This window comes from Nicotiana tabacum, chromosome 8 (assembly GCF_000715075.1).
Source record: "Nicotiana tabacum cultivar K326 chromosome 8, ASM71507v2, whole genome shotgun sequence".
NCBI classification, from domain to species: Eukaryota; Viridiplantae; Streptophyta; class Magnoliopsida; order Solanales; family Solanaceae; genus Nicotiana; species Nicotiana tabacum.
The window spans coordinates 180,188,613-180,207,102 of NC_134087.1; the positions used below are offsets into that span (position 1 = coordinate 180,188,613).

At 39.4% G+C, this 18,490-nt stretch overlaps 1 protein-coding gene across 1 annotated transcript; it reads right to left on the reverse strand.

Moving 5' to 3' along the window:
• Positions 1-1,165: 1,165 nt before the first annotated feature.
• Positions 1,166-13,455, reverse strand: LOC107816616 (ethylene receptor 1). The gene is made up of 7 exons (XM_075219913.1): positions 13,308-13,455; positions 6,514-7,431; positions 4,878-5,246; positions 4,428-4,694; positions 4,163-4,290; positions 3,726-3,923; positions 1,166-1,962 (listed from the first exon to the last, which is right to left on the reverse strand). The coding sequence occupies exons 1-7, from the start codon at positions 13,335-13,337 to the stop codon at positions 1,611-1,613; spliced, it is 2,262 nt and encodes a 753-aa protein (XP_075076014.1). The 5' UTR covers positions 13,338-13,455; the 3' UTR covers positions 1,166-1,610.
• Between the last annotated feature and the right edge of the window lie 5,035 nt (positions 13,456-18,490).

Genomic DNA, 18,490 nt, shown 5'->3' on the forward strand with positions numbered 1-18,490 from the left:
TTGTGTACATCTTTATCACATTTACCTGTCAAACGCAAAGCTGTTTCTCTAACAAAATCCTAAAGGTTAGGCATGCTGAATCGTTGGACAGTTGAGTTTCGTGATTATGATTGATACTAATTTTCTTGGTATGCTACTTTGATGCTGCTGTCCATGCCTCTCATACAATAGATACCTTCCGAACAATTTGATAAAGGTTTGGACAATAATTATAACTGCATCTTTCATCACCAATATTCAAGTTTATGCCTCTTTATACCCAAACTGAAAAAAAGAGACTGAGAATTGAAATTGCATTATGATAGTTACAACTTTCTCAATGTTTCGAACCTAGAATAATCGGACTCCAAAGCGGGTATCGAACACAAACTAGGAAGCCAATAAAAAAATAATCTACCTTTTCTAAATTCTCCTCCCTAACGACTTATAGGTCAACCTTAACCCCCCAAAGAACAAAAGATTCAATTGGAAAAAAAAGTGAAAGGTCTTAACTTGAGAGCCCCTCCCCATTTGAAAGACCAGTAGCTTTTTTATTGTAAAAATAGCACGGTATAGTCAGTTTTCAAACTGGTCATTCAAAAATAGCCAGCGTTTACGAAGTCAATGAAAAATAGCCACTATTTTGCTGCAACAGAGACCGGTCCAGCATAATATGATAGAGTTCCAGCATAAGTACACTAAAACTCCAACATAATATACTGGAGTTCCAGCAAGTATAATTGTCCAGTATAATATACTGGAGTTTGGAGACTGGAGCACCGGTGCTCCAAACTCCAGTATATTATACTGGACAATTATACTTGCTGGAACTCCAGTATATTATGCTGGAGTTCTAGTGTAAGTATGCTAGAACTCCATCATATTATGTTGGAGTTCCAGCATACTTATCCTGGAACTCCAGTATAATATGCTATCGTATTTTCCGGGTTTTGAATAGTGTTTTCGCTCAGATTTATCTTTACATAAAAAGTGACTAAATTTCGATTACTTTTGAAACTGGACTATTTTTGAACGACCAGTTGTAAATCTGGCTATTTTTTAATTTCTCCCTTTTTATTCTGACCCCTATTCTTTGTTGCTTCCGTGACGCGTAGAGTCAAAACCCTTTTTGCCTGACCCTGAAGAATACGAAATGAAAAAAGTAAAAGAGGAAAAGAAAAAAGAATAAGAAGAAACACATAATCTATTCATCAATCCTGTTTTTCCCAAATTTTAAGCCAAAGCAATATGGTTTCCAGAAATTTTTAATGTTTCTAATGTTTGTAGACAATGACGGAATGTGTCAACTCCAGATCTTATGCAAATTCCGTGGAATATGAACACGTCAGCATATGAATTACCGTGGAAAAATCAATTCTTTTCTACAAATTTGTTGAAGTCCTAGAGCACCATTCTGCATCAGTTTTAATCAGATACACCTGCAAGTGTCGTATTGTGCCCTCATCAAGACTAAACTCTTCCTTTTGCCCAAAGCCGAGACATATATACAGTGAGTCGTGCATTTGAGTGAATTTTCTAATGGTTGCTGCACATTTTGTTGAGGTCTTGACATATACTTCTCTTGGTAGTCCATCTGATTTGCCTTCCCCTGATTCAGTTTCAAATCAACTTCATTCAAGTACAACTCCATGCTCTAAAAGCTCAGATAAAACACTTCTCATTTTATCCACTGAAACAGGTTTCAGAATAACTCCATCCATACCAACTCTCATGCAGTTTTCCTTAGTTACTCTGTCCGTGTTCCCTGTTAACGCCACAATAAGTGGCCTGCCATGACGTTTCCCAAACCTTTCATGAATCAGTACGGCAACTTCATAACAGTCTATACCTGGCATGCTAACATCCATGAACACTACCTTGTGTTCCTGAGTAACAACTCTCAAGCACTCATCACGTGAGCCAACTGTTGTTACATCACATCCAAGGTGCGCGAGCAGACCTTTAGTTACCATCCTGCTAACCCTGGATGAAAGAGGGAAAAAACAGAAACAATTCTGATAGTTAATGTCAATCATATAACCAGGTTGGAAAAAAAAAAGGGAAGCTATGATCAACATCTTAAAAGGAGAATTGCAGGATCACCACTCATACAAATTTCCATTCGGCAATAAAACAACTGGCCTTCAATTTATCACTCATACAAATTTCCATCCGGCAATAAAACAACTGGCCTTCAATTTATCACTCATACAAATTTCCATCCGTCAATAAAACAACTGGCCTTCAATTTATCACTACCTAGGGTTAAAGAAATTAGCAGCAGTCATCACAAGAGAAAAGTGAAAGGCAGGGGGGAAAAGGAGGATACAAAGAAAAGGAGAAGGAACTCTACAACTGGCTCGGGTCTCACATTTACTATTATTATCGCAACAGAATATTTTGCAAGAGCAGTATGTTCGGCTTCTCAGGAATAGGCTCCAAAAGAACTAGAGAAAAGTGGTTTGCATCCCTATATATTCCTCCTTCCTACTTTCCTTTTGTAAGGGAAGACCTAGCACTATACCTCTGGTTTTGCTGACAATGCAAGACCAAATCTCGTGCCTTCAGTTACATACAGGACTGAGCACCTAATCAAGAGATCATTGACAAGCCAAACAAGGGCATGCTTTGCGGCCAGCCCAGAACTACAGAAGCAAGAGGAACCAAAACCCAATGATAATGATCTTTACACAAATAATACATGAACATCTTGCAAGGAAAGGTTTATAATATCTTTAACAATCCCCATCTTCTCTTCTTTCTTTGCTCTTTGAGGGAGGTGGGAAAGGGGTTTGTAGTTTCATTTTTAGAAGGGTTTCATGCAGGACAATCGACAAACCACTCTTCGAGATTACCACACCTTCATTTCTTACTTGAAACAAGTCTGAGGAAAGAAATATTAAGGCAATCAGATTGACTATGACACCCCTTATTTCAATGCGTATGTAACAAAGACTTGAATTAAGACATTTATGTAGCCACTTTTTCCTCCATCTTCTTTTTCTTTTTTGGATAACCGTGGTGTCCGGACCAACTTGCGCACACCTTGACTAATTCCACCGGATACCTGCTACCACCCACCAGCATAGTTACCAGGTAACTCTGTCCAACAAGGGACAGATGAGAAGATACACCTATTTTTTTGCCTTCGCTAGGATTTAAACCTGAGACATCACGGTTCTTAATCCACTTCTTTTTCCTCCATCTTCTTATGCCTTGAAAGGGCAGTATTTCCTTTTATTGGATTCAGAAGTACTACTTGCTAGTTGGTCACTCCTTTCTTCCAACTAGAGATAATGATGCAAGTCCCAAAGGGCAGGGAGGTCATTTCTCCTTCCCTTCTCTCGATCCTGCTACCATAAGCCCATCAGTTTTACACCACCTATCCTCATTTTCGTTACAAAAAGGCCTATACTCCTAAGTACACGAGCCAGCAAACCCGCATCCATATATCGGTGTTAGGATTCTAAGGCCTATACTCCTAAGTACATGGCACCAGCACACCCGCATCCACATATAGTTGTTAGGATTCTAACTTTCTTACTCTTACGAAGACTCAACAGATGCCCTGATCTTGTTCCAAAAGTGATATCTCATGATTACCTCTTCTTAAGTATTTACATGTTCAGTCTCACGTAAGATGGATCAAGACATATAAGGTAGAGAAACTCGTGACTAATATAGAGCATTAAACAGCATGACAAGACAAGAACTGGAGATAAAGAGGCCAGACATTCATTACTCACCCATTATCATCCATAACCAAAACCTTTAGTCCTTGAAAAGTCATCTGCATGTGATTTGCTGGCAATTTGGCCACAAATGGGAGCTTAGATTCATTGGAGCGTCCAGGAATGCCAAGTTTAATGATAAATATAGCAGTGGACCCCTTGCCAAGACCTTCACTTTCAATCCAGATATGTCCTTCCATAAGATTTACAAACCTGTTTTCCGGCCCATTAGAAGATGTGTCAGACAATAATCACCAATGCAAGTAACTCCACATTTATTTCCAGTAAGTGCGTCAACAAATATGCAAGTAACTCCACATTTATTTCCACTAAGTGCGTGAACAAATACTATATGCAATACGAGAACAGAAATTCAATTGAAGTAGTTACCAAGTTCACATAGCAAAAAAGAAAATCAAACTCGGAAAAGACTACACCAAGAACTGAGGTACCTCTTACAAATTGCAAGGCCAAGCCCAGTGCCACCAGAATTTGTAGATGCTAGCGCTTGGCTTTGTGTAAACTTGCTAAACAGGTTGGGAATATCCTGGGGATTAATTCCTATCCCTGTATCTTTTACCTAAACTACAGAAGATAGTAGTGAGAATAACAAATATATCGAGAATTACTGGTTTGACAGTACAAGTATAAACTGTCAAATTTGCAACTATCCTTAACCTATAAAAGACAAGTATATCAAGCTTGTAAAAATTATACCTGTACACGTAAATAAAAGTGATTTTCACTAGCCACAGCAAAAAACTCGGGGGCCCTAGGATCTCTTAAAGAATCTGATTTTGCAGCAAAAGCAGAAATTGACACGCTGCCTTCCTTTGAGAACTTTACAGCATTGCCGACGATGTTTAATAGAATTTGCATTAACCGTTGTTCATCCCCAATTACGTATTCTGGCAAATCTGCAGACAAACTAAGTGTGACGAACAGCTTTTTCACAGATGCAACAGGCTTGATTAAGTTAAGGACCTACAGCAATAAGCACACACATAAATCAGTCAGTCACATCCAGCAAAACATAGTGAACTGCAAAATATCAGTAATGTATTAAACAGATCTACAACTCTTTGTTTTCTATTTTTCACAGATAACCTAGAACTTGGCAAGAAGAAAAGAAACAAAAGAAGAAGGGGGGGGGGGAGGGGGGGTCACCTCTCCGAATAGAGCATGAAGATTAAAAGTGACAATATCAAGTTGAAGACTTCCATCCTCTAGCCTTGAAAGATCCAAGACATCATTGATCAGTGTCGCTAAAAGATTGCTGCTCTTGAGGATTGTTTCAACCATCAGACGTTGCTCCGGAGTTAGATCAGTTTCTTGCAGCAACGAAGAAAGTGCAATTATCGCATGCATGGGAGTTCTCATTTCATGATTCATAACAGCCAAGAAATCATTACGTGCACGAACAGCCATTTCAGCTTCTCTTCTTGCCAGATCAAGAGCCACATTCTGCTCCATAAGAAGATCCCTAGCCCTCATCGATTCTTCTAAAATTGCAGCATGTGAGAGAGCAACAGCAACCTGAATGACAAGGCGTAGATTAAATCACACTGGGCACTCAAGATTGGGCTCTTAGTTAATTAAATAGGCACACACACACCTAAAACTAGTTGCAACCAGACGCTAACAGCTAGAAAAGAGTATTTTCCTATGTCTAGAAGTAGAATACCAAAATCGGGAGAAAGGAGGCAGAGGGTTTCCAGAGGCTTTTCTCCAAGAAAGAAAAGAACGTGTTTTGGTCAGGAGCGCCGGGGGGGTAAGGGGAGAGGGATTCGACATGAATGTCTTTTCCTCTGTTGTCCCTTTCTTATACTAATTGTCATATTTTCCACCATGAATGCATAATATCTGGTGGCAAGTCCAGACAAATGAGGATTACGGCTGGTTAACACTTAACAGCAAACCTAAAAATAGTCCAACTATGACGAATTTACTTGAAATCTGATTTCTGGGCCTCTGTCGGAGTGGAACAGATATAGAGGTTTCATATCGCAGACCCTAACTAATTTGAGATTGAGGCCAAGTTGATTGAGTTGTGTTTTCCATGAATATCTGTTGGAAATCCAGGAACCAGAGACAAAGGTAATAATTCTTAAGAATGAAGAAAAAGTAAAAATTCCTGAATATCGTACAAGGCAAAGAGCAAAAACAGTAAAACTTGGACACGTCGCTTGTAAATGAAAAAATATCATGATTATTTAATGAGTTAAGCTAAGACTAGGCTTGCCACTTGCTAGTGATTCTGATGAAGAAGTAAGATGCCAGATATGTAAAATTTTGAAACAGCTCTGTTGAAAAATCATTTTTGTAGCAACTCAGTAGTATTTACTTTTATACACTTAAATACATTACCCCAGAAGTGATTCACTTCATATGATAGAAGTACTTAAAAAACTACATATAATGAATTTTATGTACCAAGAAAGGACTACTCAATTAATTCAGAATGGCAGTTCATAATATCTTTATATACCATAGATCCTACTTCCTATGCTTCTAATACAGCATGTCAGCTATGAAAGCAAAATCCAATGGGAGTTAAGGTCCTAGCAGAAAATCTACTAAGATACACTCAATAAACACATCCACAACCAGCTTAACTATTCACTCACCGAAAAGCAATCAACAGATGAAAGATATATAAAGTCATAATTCACCTGCTGATTCATCTTTGAAAATATTTATAATAACAATTTACTAATAAAAAATTCAGCTCTGCAATTCCAATTTATAATACCAATAATACAAATAACAACTCAGCTATGGAATTCCAATAGAAAAATCAAACCTGATCAGCTACCACTTCAACAAGTTCCAGCTCATGGACATGCCATTGTCTTGCACTGTCTGAAGGAAGCATCAAAACCATTAAAGCATAGCGCTTTGTTGAAAGTTCAGGCCAATCATTAATCTGAAAGTTTGAGAGATGCAGAAGCGGAACCCTGACAGCAACCACCTCACCAGGCATGTATTTCCCAGTAGGTCGAAGTTTTGCAACAGGAGAATTTGGTGATATTTGTACGGCACGGTTTGTACTGAAAACTTGGTTGATTACAGGAAGTTGTATAGGTACAGTCAGTCCAACTGGATTTTGATGACGTAGAGTGTAAGAAAGTTGAAGCTCTACTCCAGTACGTGTTGGCATCCATAATGCACACTCTTCTAAGGCCAATGTTCTTCCTAGCTCAACCAATGTAGTCTTTAGAATAGTATGTCTATCAAGAGTGCTTCGGATTTCATGAGTTAGCATTCTAACATGTCTACCAGTCTCCTCTTGAGTGCGAATAATACCCATTTCACGATCAAGCTGTGCAGCTTTCTTTTTCAAGAATAGTTCCCTAGTTTTGACACTTAATAAATCAGGAATGATGTGGACAAGCATGAGCGCAGTTATACACGATACCAGCGCAGTCAAGACCTTTGCAGTAGTCATTACTATTGCCACATTCCTTGTATGCATATTAAATGTCCATAAGTTGATAAGATGTGTTGCTCCACAAAGAACTATGAAAGCACCAAACTGCACAAGAACCCATCTATATGGAAAAACAGCAGACTTCTTAACGAAGTATATCAACTCCACTGGAATGGAGAAATAAGCAAGTGCTATGAAAAAATCAGATATGTACTGATACTTCATTAGCAAGTCATCAGCAGGCAATTGTGGGTCGATGATGCAGTTACATGAATCCACGATGGAAGATAACTGCAGCAAAAATTAGGTCATAAGGTCATGAAAGGGAAGGAAATATGGCTCAGAAGAATAACAAGTTAAACAAGAATCAGACACTGAACATAACTGCAGCATAAGTTATGACATACTTTCGTGAAAAAGGAATTCTGCTTCAAATGAACAAGGTGAAGTAGAAACCGATACTGGCAGCTAAGTTAGTGACAAATTATTGTGCTTATAGTCAAATCATAGTGCCCTTAACACCAAAAGAAAACTAAATTGTGACTTTCATCTCTATGATACATACTTTTTGTAAGCCGCCTCTTTATTGATTTAATATGCCTAGATCTCTAAAAAGCTAAAAGCTAAAAGTGTTGGATGAATTCGGGGGTCTAAGTGTTTCTTTTTAATAATATCCTTTAGACAAGAATCATAGAATATATTGAAAAACATAACTCTCCTTCAGCAGTCTTGTTGGAAATGATAAGATTGTGTCCTAAACATGATCGAGTTCTTACAATGCAAATGCTACCCACAAATATTAGAAACTAGGGGTCTTCACCATCATATCTTGGAAAAACACTACACCAAGTACTCCGCATAATTTGTTTTGCATTTAAGGGATATACAGACAAGTTGAATAGGTGGGAAAATTAGTTGTGGAGGTTGAATTCTACCTTCATTGCTTTAATTCCAAAGAAGAAAGGGGCTGTCAACATCAAGGAATTCAGACCTCTTAGTCTGCTTGGGAGCATAAACAAGTTGATAGCTAATGTTCTCACGGAGAGAATGAAGCGTGTAATATAAAAATTGGTATTTGTTAATCAGAATGCTTTTATGAAAGACAGGCAAATAGCAGATGCAACACTTTTAGCAAATGAATGCAATGACTACTATTGGAAAAGGAAATTGTCTGGAGTGGTGTTTAAACTAGACTTGGAAAAGACTTATGATCATGTCAGCTGGCCTTGTATGCTGAAGATGCTGGAGAAGATGAATTTTGGAGGAAGATGGATTCAATGGATATGATTTTGTTTTTCCACTGCTAAGTTCTCAATTCTTATCAATGGTAGTCCAGTAGGGCATTTTAATTCCCAAAGAGGCATGAGACAAGGGGACCCACTATCTCCCTATTTGTTTCATTAGCAACGGAGGTTTTGAGTCAGATGATCAAAACTGTTGTGAGAAGCGACTGGATAAAAGGCTTTAAATTGGAGGGTCATTCAGGAAACTTTATAGAAGTCTCTTATAGCTTTATGTTGATGATACAAGATACATGGTTAATGTGTGGGGCTGAAAGAGAACAAATGCTGCATTTGGGAGTGGTTTTGCTGGCTTTTGAAGCAATAACATGACTGAAAATCGACTAGGCCAAGAGTTTAATGTTTTCTTTGAATGCTGACAGTAATGTAGATATGCTGGCTGATACTATGGGTTGCAAAGTTGAAAATTTTCCTACCACCTATCTAGGATTGCCTTTAGGTGCAAAATTCAAAAATAAATCTGTATGGAATGGAGTTTTTGAGAAGTGTGAAAAGAAGTTGGCTCGTTGGAAGCAACATTACTTATCATTTGGGGGCAGATTGACATTATTAAATAGTATCTTTGATGACATACCAACCTATCTAATGTCCCCGATCCCTATGCCAGCTAGTGTGGAGAAGAAAATTGATAAAATCAAAAGGCAATTCTTATGGGAAGGTAATGAAGAAAGGAGGAAATATCATTTAGTAAGGTGGAGCATTGTGACAAAACATAAGAAGGAAGAGGGGCTGGGAATTAGAAATTTAAGAGCTCATAATCAGAGTTTGGTTTGTAAATGGCTATGGAGGTTAAATGATGGGAAAGATGCTCCTCGGAAAGAATTGATTGAGGTGATATATGGAAAGAAGATTTCTGGGCACCCAAGGCAGTAAAGACTCCATGGAGTAGCTGTTTGGAGACAAATTAGTGATCTCTGAGAGGAATTGAATAAGTATATTGGCTTGAAGGTGGATAATGGGAAAAAGATCAGATTTTGGAAAGACAATTGGGATGGTTCTGGTTTGTTGAAAGACCAATTTCCCAACATGTACAAAACTACAAATTGGCGTACAATCCTGATGTAATCTTGGTTGATATATTTACTGATACATGATGGAACTACCAGTTTAGAAGTAATCTCTTTGATAGGGAAATGCAGGAAGTTGATAAATTTACACAGAAGATTCAATTAGTAGAATTACTACCAGATAAAAAGGATTGTTTATTCTAGAAAGCTAGTAGAATTACTGTCAGTTCATTTTATAAAATCCTCAATGCGGCTCAATCAATGCAAGCACAAAAGTGGCCTTGGAAGATGATCTGGAAGACTGCAGTCCCAATAAAAGTGGCATGTCTTTGTTGGTCAGTGTCTCATGAAGCATGTCTGACTCAAGAAAATCTGATGAGAAGGGGTTGGATCATGTGCAGTAAATGCTACTTGTGTGAAAAGGCTTGTGAAACTGTGAATCATATTTTTGTGCACTGTGAATTTGATCTGAAAGACTATAGTCCCAACAAAAGTGGCATGTCTTTGCTGGTTAGTGTCCAATGAAGCATGTCTGACTCAAGAAAATCTGATGAGAAGGCATGTGCAGTAAATGCTACTTGTGTGAAAAGGCTTGTGAAACTGTGAATGGTATTTTTGTGCACGGTGAATTTACTTGGCAGGTATAGATCATGTTCATGGCTAACTTTGGCATCTATTGGTGAACTCCTATGAAGTTCAGGATCAGGAGTGTGTTGTAGTGCTGGGAATCCACATGTCTAGAAGCATCCCTAAAGAAGATCTAGAGAGGTGTTCCTCCTAGCATTGCTTGGACTATATGGAATGAAAGAAATAGAGGATGTTTAGATGGTAAATAGGAGCCGCTGCAGTCTGTTAAATATAATTGCTTACATTCTGTACTACTGGAGAGATGGAAAATGTTGTGCTGAATTTTACATAACACGCTGGACATGCTTGATTGCTTAAGGGTTTGATGTTCTTCAGCTAGCTTTCTCTGTGTAATTTCTGAGTATCAGCTTGATGATATTTTCTGTTTAGTAAGATCTTTCCTTATAATTTTTTTTAAAAAAAAGCCTCTCAACTAAAAAAAAAGTGTGGGGATTCAGACTATTTTCCGATTATGATGGGGCTACATCAGGGGTCGGCACTCACCCATTTTTTATTTGCTCTGGTGATGGACGTACTGACGCGCCACATCCAATGGGAGGTGCCATGGTGCATGCTATTTGCAGATGATAATATATTGATTGGCGAGATGTGAGACAGTGTGAACGCTCATTTAGAGATATGGAGGCAGACCCTGAAATCTAAAGGTTTCAAGTTGAGCAGGACCAAGACAGAATACTTGGAGTGTAAGTTCAGTGGCGAGACTCAAGGAGGGGAAGGGGAGGTGAGGCTGGACTCGCATGTCATCCCTAGAAAAGGGAGTTTTAAGTACCTTGGGTCTATTATTTAGGGGGATGAGGAGATTGATGAAGACGTCACACATCGTATTGGAGCGGGATGGATGAAATGGAAACTCGCTTCCGGTGTTGTGTGACAAGAAGTGTGATGACCCAAAAGGTCATCTTTAAATTTAATAATTAATTTTGTATTCTAAGACCTCAAAAAGCACTATGTCCAGAAGATGAAGGTAGCGGTGAGGATGTTGAGATGGATATGCCGGCACATCACGTTAGATAGGATTAAGAATGAGGTTATTCGTGACAAGGTGGGTGTGGCCCCTATTGAGAACAAGATGCCGGAAGCGAGGCTTAGGTGGTTTGGACATGTAAGGAGGAGGAGCTCAAACGCCCCGATGAGGAGGTGTGAGAGGTTGACAATGGAGGGCCTACGAAGAGGTAGAGGTAGGCCGAAGAAGAAGTGGGAAGAGGTGACCAGGCAAGACATGGCGCTTCAGCTGACCGAGGACATGACCCTTGAAAGGAAGGTGTGGAGTTCGAGGATTAGGGTAGTATGATAGGTGGTCTAGTTTGTTCATAATGGTAGTATTAGCACGCACTCTTGCATTCTGTTGGTAGGAGGTTTCAATGACTATCCGTCGTTTTCTTTCATTTTGGTCATCTTATTATCTTGTTGTTTTTTATGCTGTTTTTACATGGCTTTTTGGTGCTTCCCTTCTTGTCTATCTTTTCATTAATATGGTGCTTATACTTCCCTAAGCTTAGGGTCTATTGGAAACAACCTTTCTATCCTCACAAGATAGAGGTAAGGTCTACCCCACGGTGTGGGATAATACTAGTTTTTATTATTATTATTATGTTGTTGTTGTTCTGACACGAAATCTATCAATGGGAAACAACAGTCAATTGCTGGAGTCACCTCTTAATCCCTTTCTCTTGTAACACCCTTTTGATTCATTGTACTCTGCGCTTTACACAAATTTTGCTAATTAAATAAACTTTGCAATCCACTCTCTATGGATTGCATGTTTAGTTCATTGCAGTTAATATCCGATCCTCCTTCCTGACCCACTTATTCATCATCGCAGAGAGAACATGATCAAAGTAAGGTGAGTAGTAGTATATAAAGAGAGTAGAACTCCAGCTACATAATACATATAGGAGAATGATGCCAAAGTCCACAAGATCTTGTTAGATCAGACTCAAGAGAGTTGAGTCAAACTCTGGAGAACTGGAACATTGACAACTGCAGCATACCGGCGAAGGGAACCTTCCAAGACCATAAGGAGTCAAATCCATGAAACCAAGGCCTCAAAATTCCTACTCACTCTTCCAAAGCTGGACCTTCTTCATTTTAAAGGATAAAAACCTCAAGCAGGGTTGTGCAAGTGTGACAGGTACTTTCAACTATACCTTTGATTTCAATTCCTCCAAGATCCATATAGGCAAGAGATAGAACTGAAGGGACTGAACAAAGTCAATCGAAGACAATCACTGCCTCTATTAGAACTTAAGGGCGTCATTGAACGAGGTGAATTGAAGGCAATCACTGCCTTTAGACTTCACAGCACAGCAAACCCTTGAGCACAAGCCGACCCAAGGTGCGTGCAGCATTATAAATGCTAAATAAAATGAAGATAAGTTGAATTGGCCGGAAAATTACTTCTGGAGGTCGATTAAAAAAAAACAGTTATACCCAACGGGCAGTTAGAAGTGGTTCTCAACGCTCATGGATAAATTGCACCGCCTAGATAGATTCTCTTTTTACAATTACTAGTCTGTGGTGAAGCCACTTACTACTAACTATAAATATCATAGTTGGCAATCACAAGGGATCAATGCCTATCTCATTTGGTAAAGTTCCTCTCTTCTTGCACTTCCAGATTCCCTCCTCCTTTCACTTACTTCTCTTTCCTCACTTCCTCCTCACAAAGGTGTACTATCATTCGGAAATTGTTGAAGTGTGACCAACTCATCTAAGAGCTTAAATAGTTGGAGAGAACACACTTTTAATTACTGAACTATATCATGTCTTTAACAGAAACAGAGAAACCATCGAAACCCAGTCGCATAAATGACCACTTAGTTTCTTATATTTTACATCATTTGTCTTTCAATTCTCCGTAATCCGAGCTATGTACAAAAAAATTCAACTTATTGAATAAACTTCCACTTATATATAAATAGTTGATCATTGCAATTTGAGTTCATTTAAATATTATTTATCATTCTTAAAAATCGTCCCTAAATCTCAGTATACTCCACACTCCAAGAACTAATAACCTTGCTCGACGAAAATATAACCTTTCAAATCACTAAAATGCTAACGTTAACTGACTCGCAATTTCAATTATGCTATTTGGCGTATCGTAAATTAATTAATTTGAGCTAAATAACTCTTAAAAAGACTATTTTTCAATAATTAAAAGTCAAACTTAGTAAAAAGGGAGTAGTAATTAGGGTTTAAAGGAACTTACAAGGCGATTCATGCGAAGAAGAGATCCCATCGTGAAAATAATTGGGAGATGATGATCACATTCACAGTAAAGAGGGGAAAGTGATATACAATACAATGGACTTGGCCCGAAAAGGAAATGACCAAGTTGAGTGAAATGACTTCACGGGTCAACAGCTGTTTATAAATAAGACTCGGGTTAACTCGGTCGAGTTGAATGGCGAACACTAACTTTTGAATTTTTATGTCAAAGTTGACCATATTATATTTTTCACGTGTAAATGTTGGGGAAAAGGAAAAAAAAAAAAAAAGAGCTTATCTATAAATGGGGTATCAAGCTATGGTCCATTAATACGCACCAACACTATTTTTTTTTGTTTTTTGGGTGCTAATTTTTTGCTAAACATTTCTGTAATACGATTTAGATGTGTGTGTATATATCCTCTATATTATAAAGCACACACTTTGTATACGGTTAAAACCGGGCCTACTCGATTTTACTATTTGATCGAGATCAGGGAATTGCATCGAAGGTCGGCCTTGTAGTGGGTCAGACCAAAACACGAAGACAAGGTACTGAGTTCGAGAATCGAGGTACTTATCGAGTTCGAGGCCAGTAGCAATCGAGACCAAATAGGGCAGACTTGGATAAAGCTCAATAACAGAAAAGCGAGATATACGTGACCGAACGAAGATCGTGTAAATCCCGGAACAGATCAAATCAAGGGCGGTTGTTTAGGCTAATCATGGGATTTACTTCCGTAATTAAAATTGTACCATATATAGGATCCCTCTACTATAGAAAGAGGGTTCTAATCATTTTGTAGGGACCTTACACTCTGAGATATCAAAGCAATATAATGTCTTTTCTCTAGTTCATATATTTGTTCATTAGCTTGTTATCTTTTAACTCTTCTTGCACAAATCAGTTCGAGGGTATTCAAGCTCGAGGGCTGAATCTCGTTCAAACACTGGTTTGCTTTATCCTATTGTTGATTTCTATTATTAGTCTTTACATTTATCAATTGATATTAGGTGAAATCATGTGTCCTTAAAACCACATTATAAGTTTAATTGTAATCCAATTTTAAGAGTAAACTGTTTGGCGCCTACCGTGGGGCTAAGGATACTAGTGATTATCTGGTATTAATTCTCGTAACACATACTACTTTACGCTTGTTCTTGTGAGTGTTTTTGATTTCAGGTTCAACATGTCTAACTCGCAAACAGTACCCATTCACGCCAATAACGGCCTCGGTTTCCATGGAAAAAACGATAATGTAGCCGCCCCAGGGATCGAAGCACCTCTGGCTGGCCACGAGGGAGTATCGATCGCAGATCCCGTCGATGTCAATTCGCATGTCTCCCTAAATGCAAATCTGGGCGTCGACCCTGGAAATAGTGTCTGCGGAGATGCCCGAGCAGCCGATCAAAACGTACAGAGCGGTGAAGAAGGCGGAATTAGCCTTCGAATGATATTTGAAATGTTGCAAACTCAACAAGCTACGATAGCGCAACTCCAAAATCAGAATCGAGCACCAAGTAGAATAAAGCTCGAAACATCACAAGAAGTTGTTCATAGAATCGAACCTGAACCGGAGAAATCGAACGCCAATGAATCGGGGACTAACCCCACCATTATGAAGATGCTCGAGGATCTCACTAAACGGATCGAATCAGGGGAAAAGAAAATCGAGGCTAATGACAAAAAGGTAGAAACGTACAACTCATGGGTTGACCAAATACCGGGGACACCCCCGATTCTAAAGGGTTTGGATTCGAATAAGTTCATGCAGAAGCCTTTCCCTCCAAGTGCGGCTCCGAAGCCTATTCCTAAGAAATTCCATATTCCAGAAATCCCCAAATATAATGGGACCACCGACCCTAATGAGCACGTCACTTCTTACACATACACAATAAAGGGGAATGACTTAGAAGATGATGAGATTGAATTTGTTCTATTGAAAATTTGGAGAAACTTTATCGAAGGGTGCCATGATATGGTATCATAACTTACCACCCAACTCTATTGATTCATTTGCTATGCTCGTAGATTCTTTTGTGAAAGCCCAAGCGGAGCCATTAAAGTTGCAACAAGGAAATCGGACCTCTTCAAGGTAAGATAGAAGGATAACGAGATGCTCAGGAAATTTGTATCTCGGTTCCAAACAGAGAGAATGGATTTGCCTCCAGTCACCGAGGACTGGGCTGTTAAAGCTTTTACACAAGGTCTCAACACTCAGAGCTTCATAGCTTCACAATAGCTGAAGCAAATTTGATCGAATATCCAGCTGTCATTTGGGCTGATGTACACAATCGGTATTAGTCAAAGATTAAGGTCGAAGATGATAAACTGAGAACTCTAATTGGTTTGATTTATACGAACATGCCCGTAGACAGAGTTAAAAGGGACGTCGATCGAGAACCATGATCGAATAGAGATAGATACCAGCCATACGATGGAGATCGAAGAAATAACGGGCCTAGACGCAACCCCACACGGAATGATCGAGGACAGAGTTCCTGGGGGCTTATGAGCAAAAGTGGTTTCGATAGGGATGAAGAGGCACCTCGACTGTTAGAATACAACTTCAGCATAGATGCATCAGGTATTGTATCAGCCATTGGTTAGATTAAGGATACTAGATGGTTCAAACCCTTACAGACCGATCCAACTCAAAGGAAACCCTAATCAAATGTGCAAATACCATGGTACCCATGGTCATAGAACCAAAGACTGCAGACAATTGAGGGAGGAGGTAGCCCGTCTATTCAACGAGGGTCACCTTCGAGAACTCTTAAGTGATCGGGCCACTTCAAAAATAGAGATTCGAACAGGTAGAATGACCAAGAAGAGCCATAACACATAATTCACATGATCGTTGGTGGGGTCGGTATCCCTCAAGGACCGGTATTCAAACGCACCAAAGTGACAATCACGAGGGAGAAGAAAACTCGGGACTACTTACCAGAAGGAACTTTGTCTTTCAACGACAAGAATGCAGAAGGGATCGAACAACCTCACAACGATGCACTGGTAATATCTATCCTTATTAATAAAATTCAAGTTAAATGTGTGTTGATTGATCTAGGTAGCTCAGCAAATATTATTCGATCAAGGGTCAAAGAGCAACTCGGCCTCCAAGATCAAATCGTGTCCACAACTCGGGTACTTAACAACTTTAACATGGCAAGTGAAACCACCAAAGGGGAAAGCATTCTGCCAGTAAACGTGACCGAGAACATCCAAGAAACAAAGTTCAGGCATGAGGAACAACGTGTTGCTCGGAAGATCTTGGATTCATAATATAAGAGCAGTACCCTCGATGCTTCATCAAGTCTTGAAATTCCCAACATCAGAAGGAATCAAAATGATGTACGGTGAACAACCCGCTGCCAAAGAAATGTTTGAAATTGATGAGGTAATACCAATATCGGCGCTGTCATCAACAAGGGGATCAAAGTCGAAGGGAAATCAAGAAGTCAAATAGTAACCACAGTCACCGGCCTCGACTCGATCGGAGGAGAAGGAAACTTTCAAGGATGATGATTATATGATACCTCGAACCTTCATAATCCCCGATGATTCCAATGTAACGAAGTTGACGGTCGAAGAGCTGGAACATATCATACTGATCGAGCATCTGGCCAACCGAAGGGTATACCTAGGCACGGGGTTAACTTCCGAGCTTAGGAAAAAAATCATTCAATTTCTTTTAAATAACATGGGTAGTTTTGCTTGGTCCCACCTAGATATGACAGGGATTCCACCGAAGATCACTATGCATCGACTAAGCTTGGACCCGAAGTTTCGCCCGGTGAAACAAAAGAGAAGACCTCAGTCCGAGGTAAAACATGCATTCATTAAGGACGAGGTAACAAAATTTCTCAATATAGGATCCATTCGGGAGGTAAAATATCTCGAATGGTTAGCAAACGTAGTTGTAGTCCCTAAAAAAGGAAACAAACTTAGAATATGCATAGACTATAAGGATTTAAATAAGGCATGCCCTAAAGATTCTTTTCCTTTGTGGAATATCGATCGCATGATCGATGCCACGACTGGCCATGAGACCTTTAGTTTTCTCGATGCCTACTCCGGATACAATCAAATAAAGATGAACCCGGGGGATCAGGAAAAGACTTCGTTTATCACTAAATACGGTACCTATTGCTATATTGTAATTCCGTTCGGACAAAAAATGCTGGTGCTACTTATTAACACCTAGTAAATTGAATGTTCGAAGAAAAAATAGGTAAATCAATAGAGGTTTATATTAATGATATGCTAGTTAAGTCCCTGCGAGCAGAGGACCATTTGAAACATTTGCAGGAGACCTTCGACATACTGAGAAAATACAAACATGAAGCTCAACCCGGAGAAATACGCATTTAGGGTTGGTTCGGGCAAGTTTCTCGGCTTTATGGTATCGAATCGGGGGATCGAAATCAAACCCAATAAAATCAAAGCAATCGAAGACATCACAGTTGTTGATAATGTCAAGGCCATACAAAGGTTAACAGGGTCCATAGCCACCCTGGGTCGATTTATTTCGAGGTCCTCAGATCGAAGCCATCAGTTCTTCTCACTACTTAAGAAAAAGAGTAGTTTCGCATGGACCCCGGAATGTAAACAAGCCTTAGAGAAACTCAAATGATACCTATCGATCCCGCCATTGCTTCATACCCCAAAGGCGGACGGGCAACTTTTCTTGTACTTAGCGGTCTTGGAGATAGCGGTAAGTGGGGTCTTAGTTCAAGAAGATCAAGGTACGTAATTTCCTATTTATTATGTTAGTCGGACCCTAGGTGAAGCCGAGACCCGGTACCCATACTTAGAAAAATTAGTGCTTGCTCTAATAAGCGTCTCTAGGAAATTAAAAACATATTTTCAATGTTATCCAATTTGTGATGTAACCACCTACCCCTCCGCAACATTTTGCACAAGCCTGAACTCTCAGGTCAATTGGCCAAATGGGCCATCGAGATCAACGGGTACGATATTGAGTATCAACCCCGAATGACCATTAAGTCCCAAATCTTGGTAGACATCGTGGCCGACGTTACGCCAGCCTTCATACCCGAGGTCGAAAAGGAACTATTATTAAAATCAGGTACATCATCAGGGGTGTGGACCCTCTTTGCATACGGTGCTTCAAACGTAAAGGGGTCCGGGCTAGGCATCGTTTTGAAGCCACCCACAGG

Bases quoted from the DNA above. Each gene is read 5' to 3' on its own strand.
- LOC107816616 (XM_075219913.1), bottom strand. From the start codon at position 13,337: ATGGGATCTCTTCTTCGCATGAATCGCCTT. The intron at 7,432-13,307 runs GTAAGTTCCTTT...TTTTTGCTGCAG, and splicing joins TTCTTCGCATGAATCGCCTT to TTATCTTCCATCGTGGATTC. The intron at 4,291-4,427 runs GTATAATTTTTA...TCTGTAGTTTAG, and splicing joins ACTTTTATTTACGTGTACAG to GTAAAAGATACAGGGATAGG.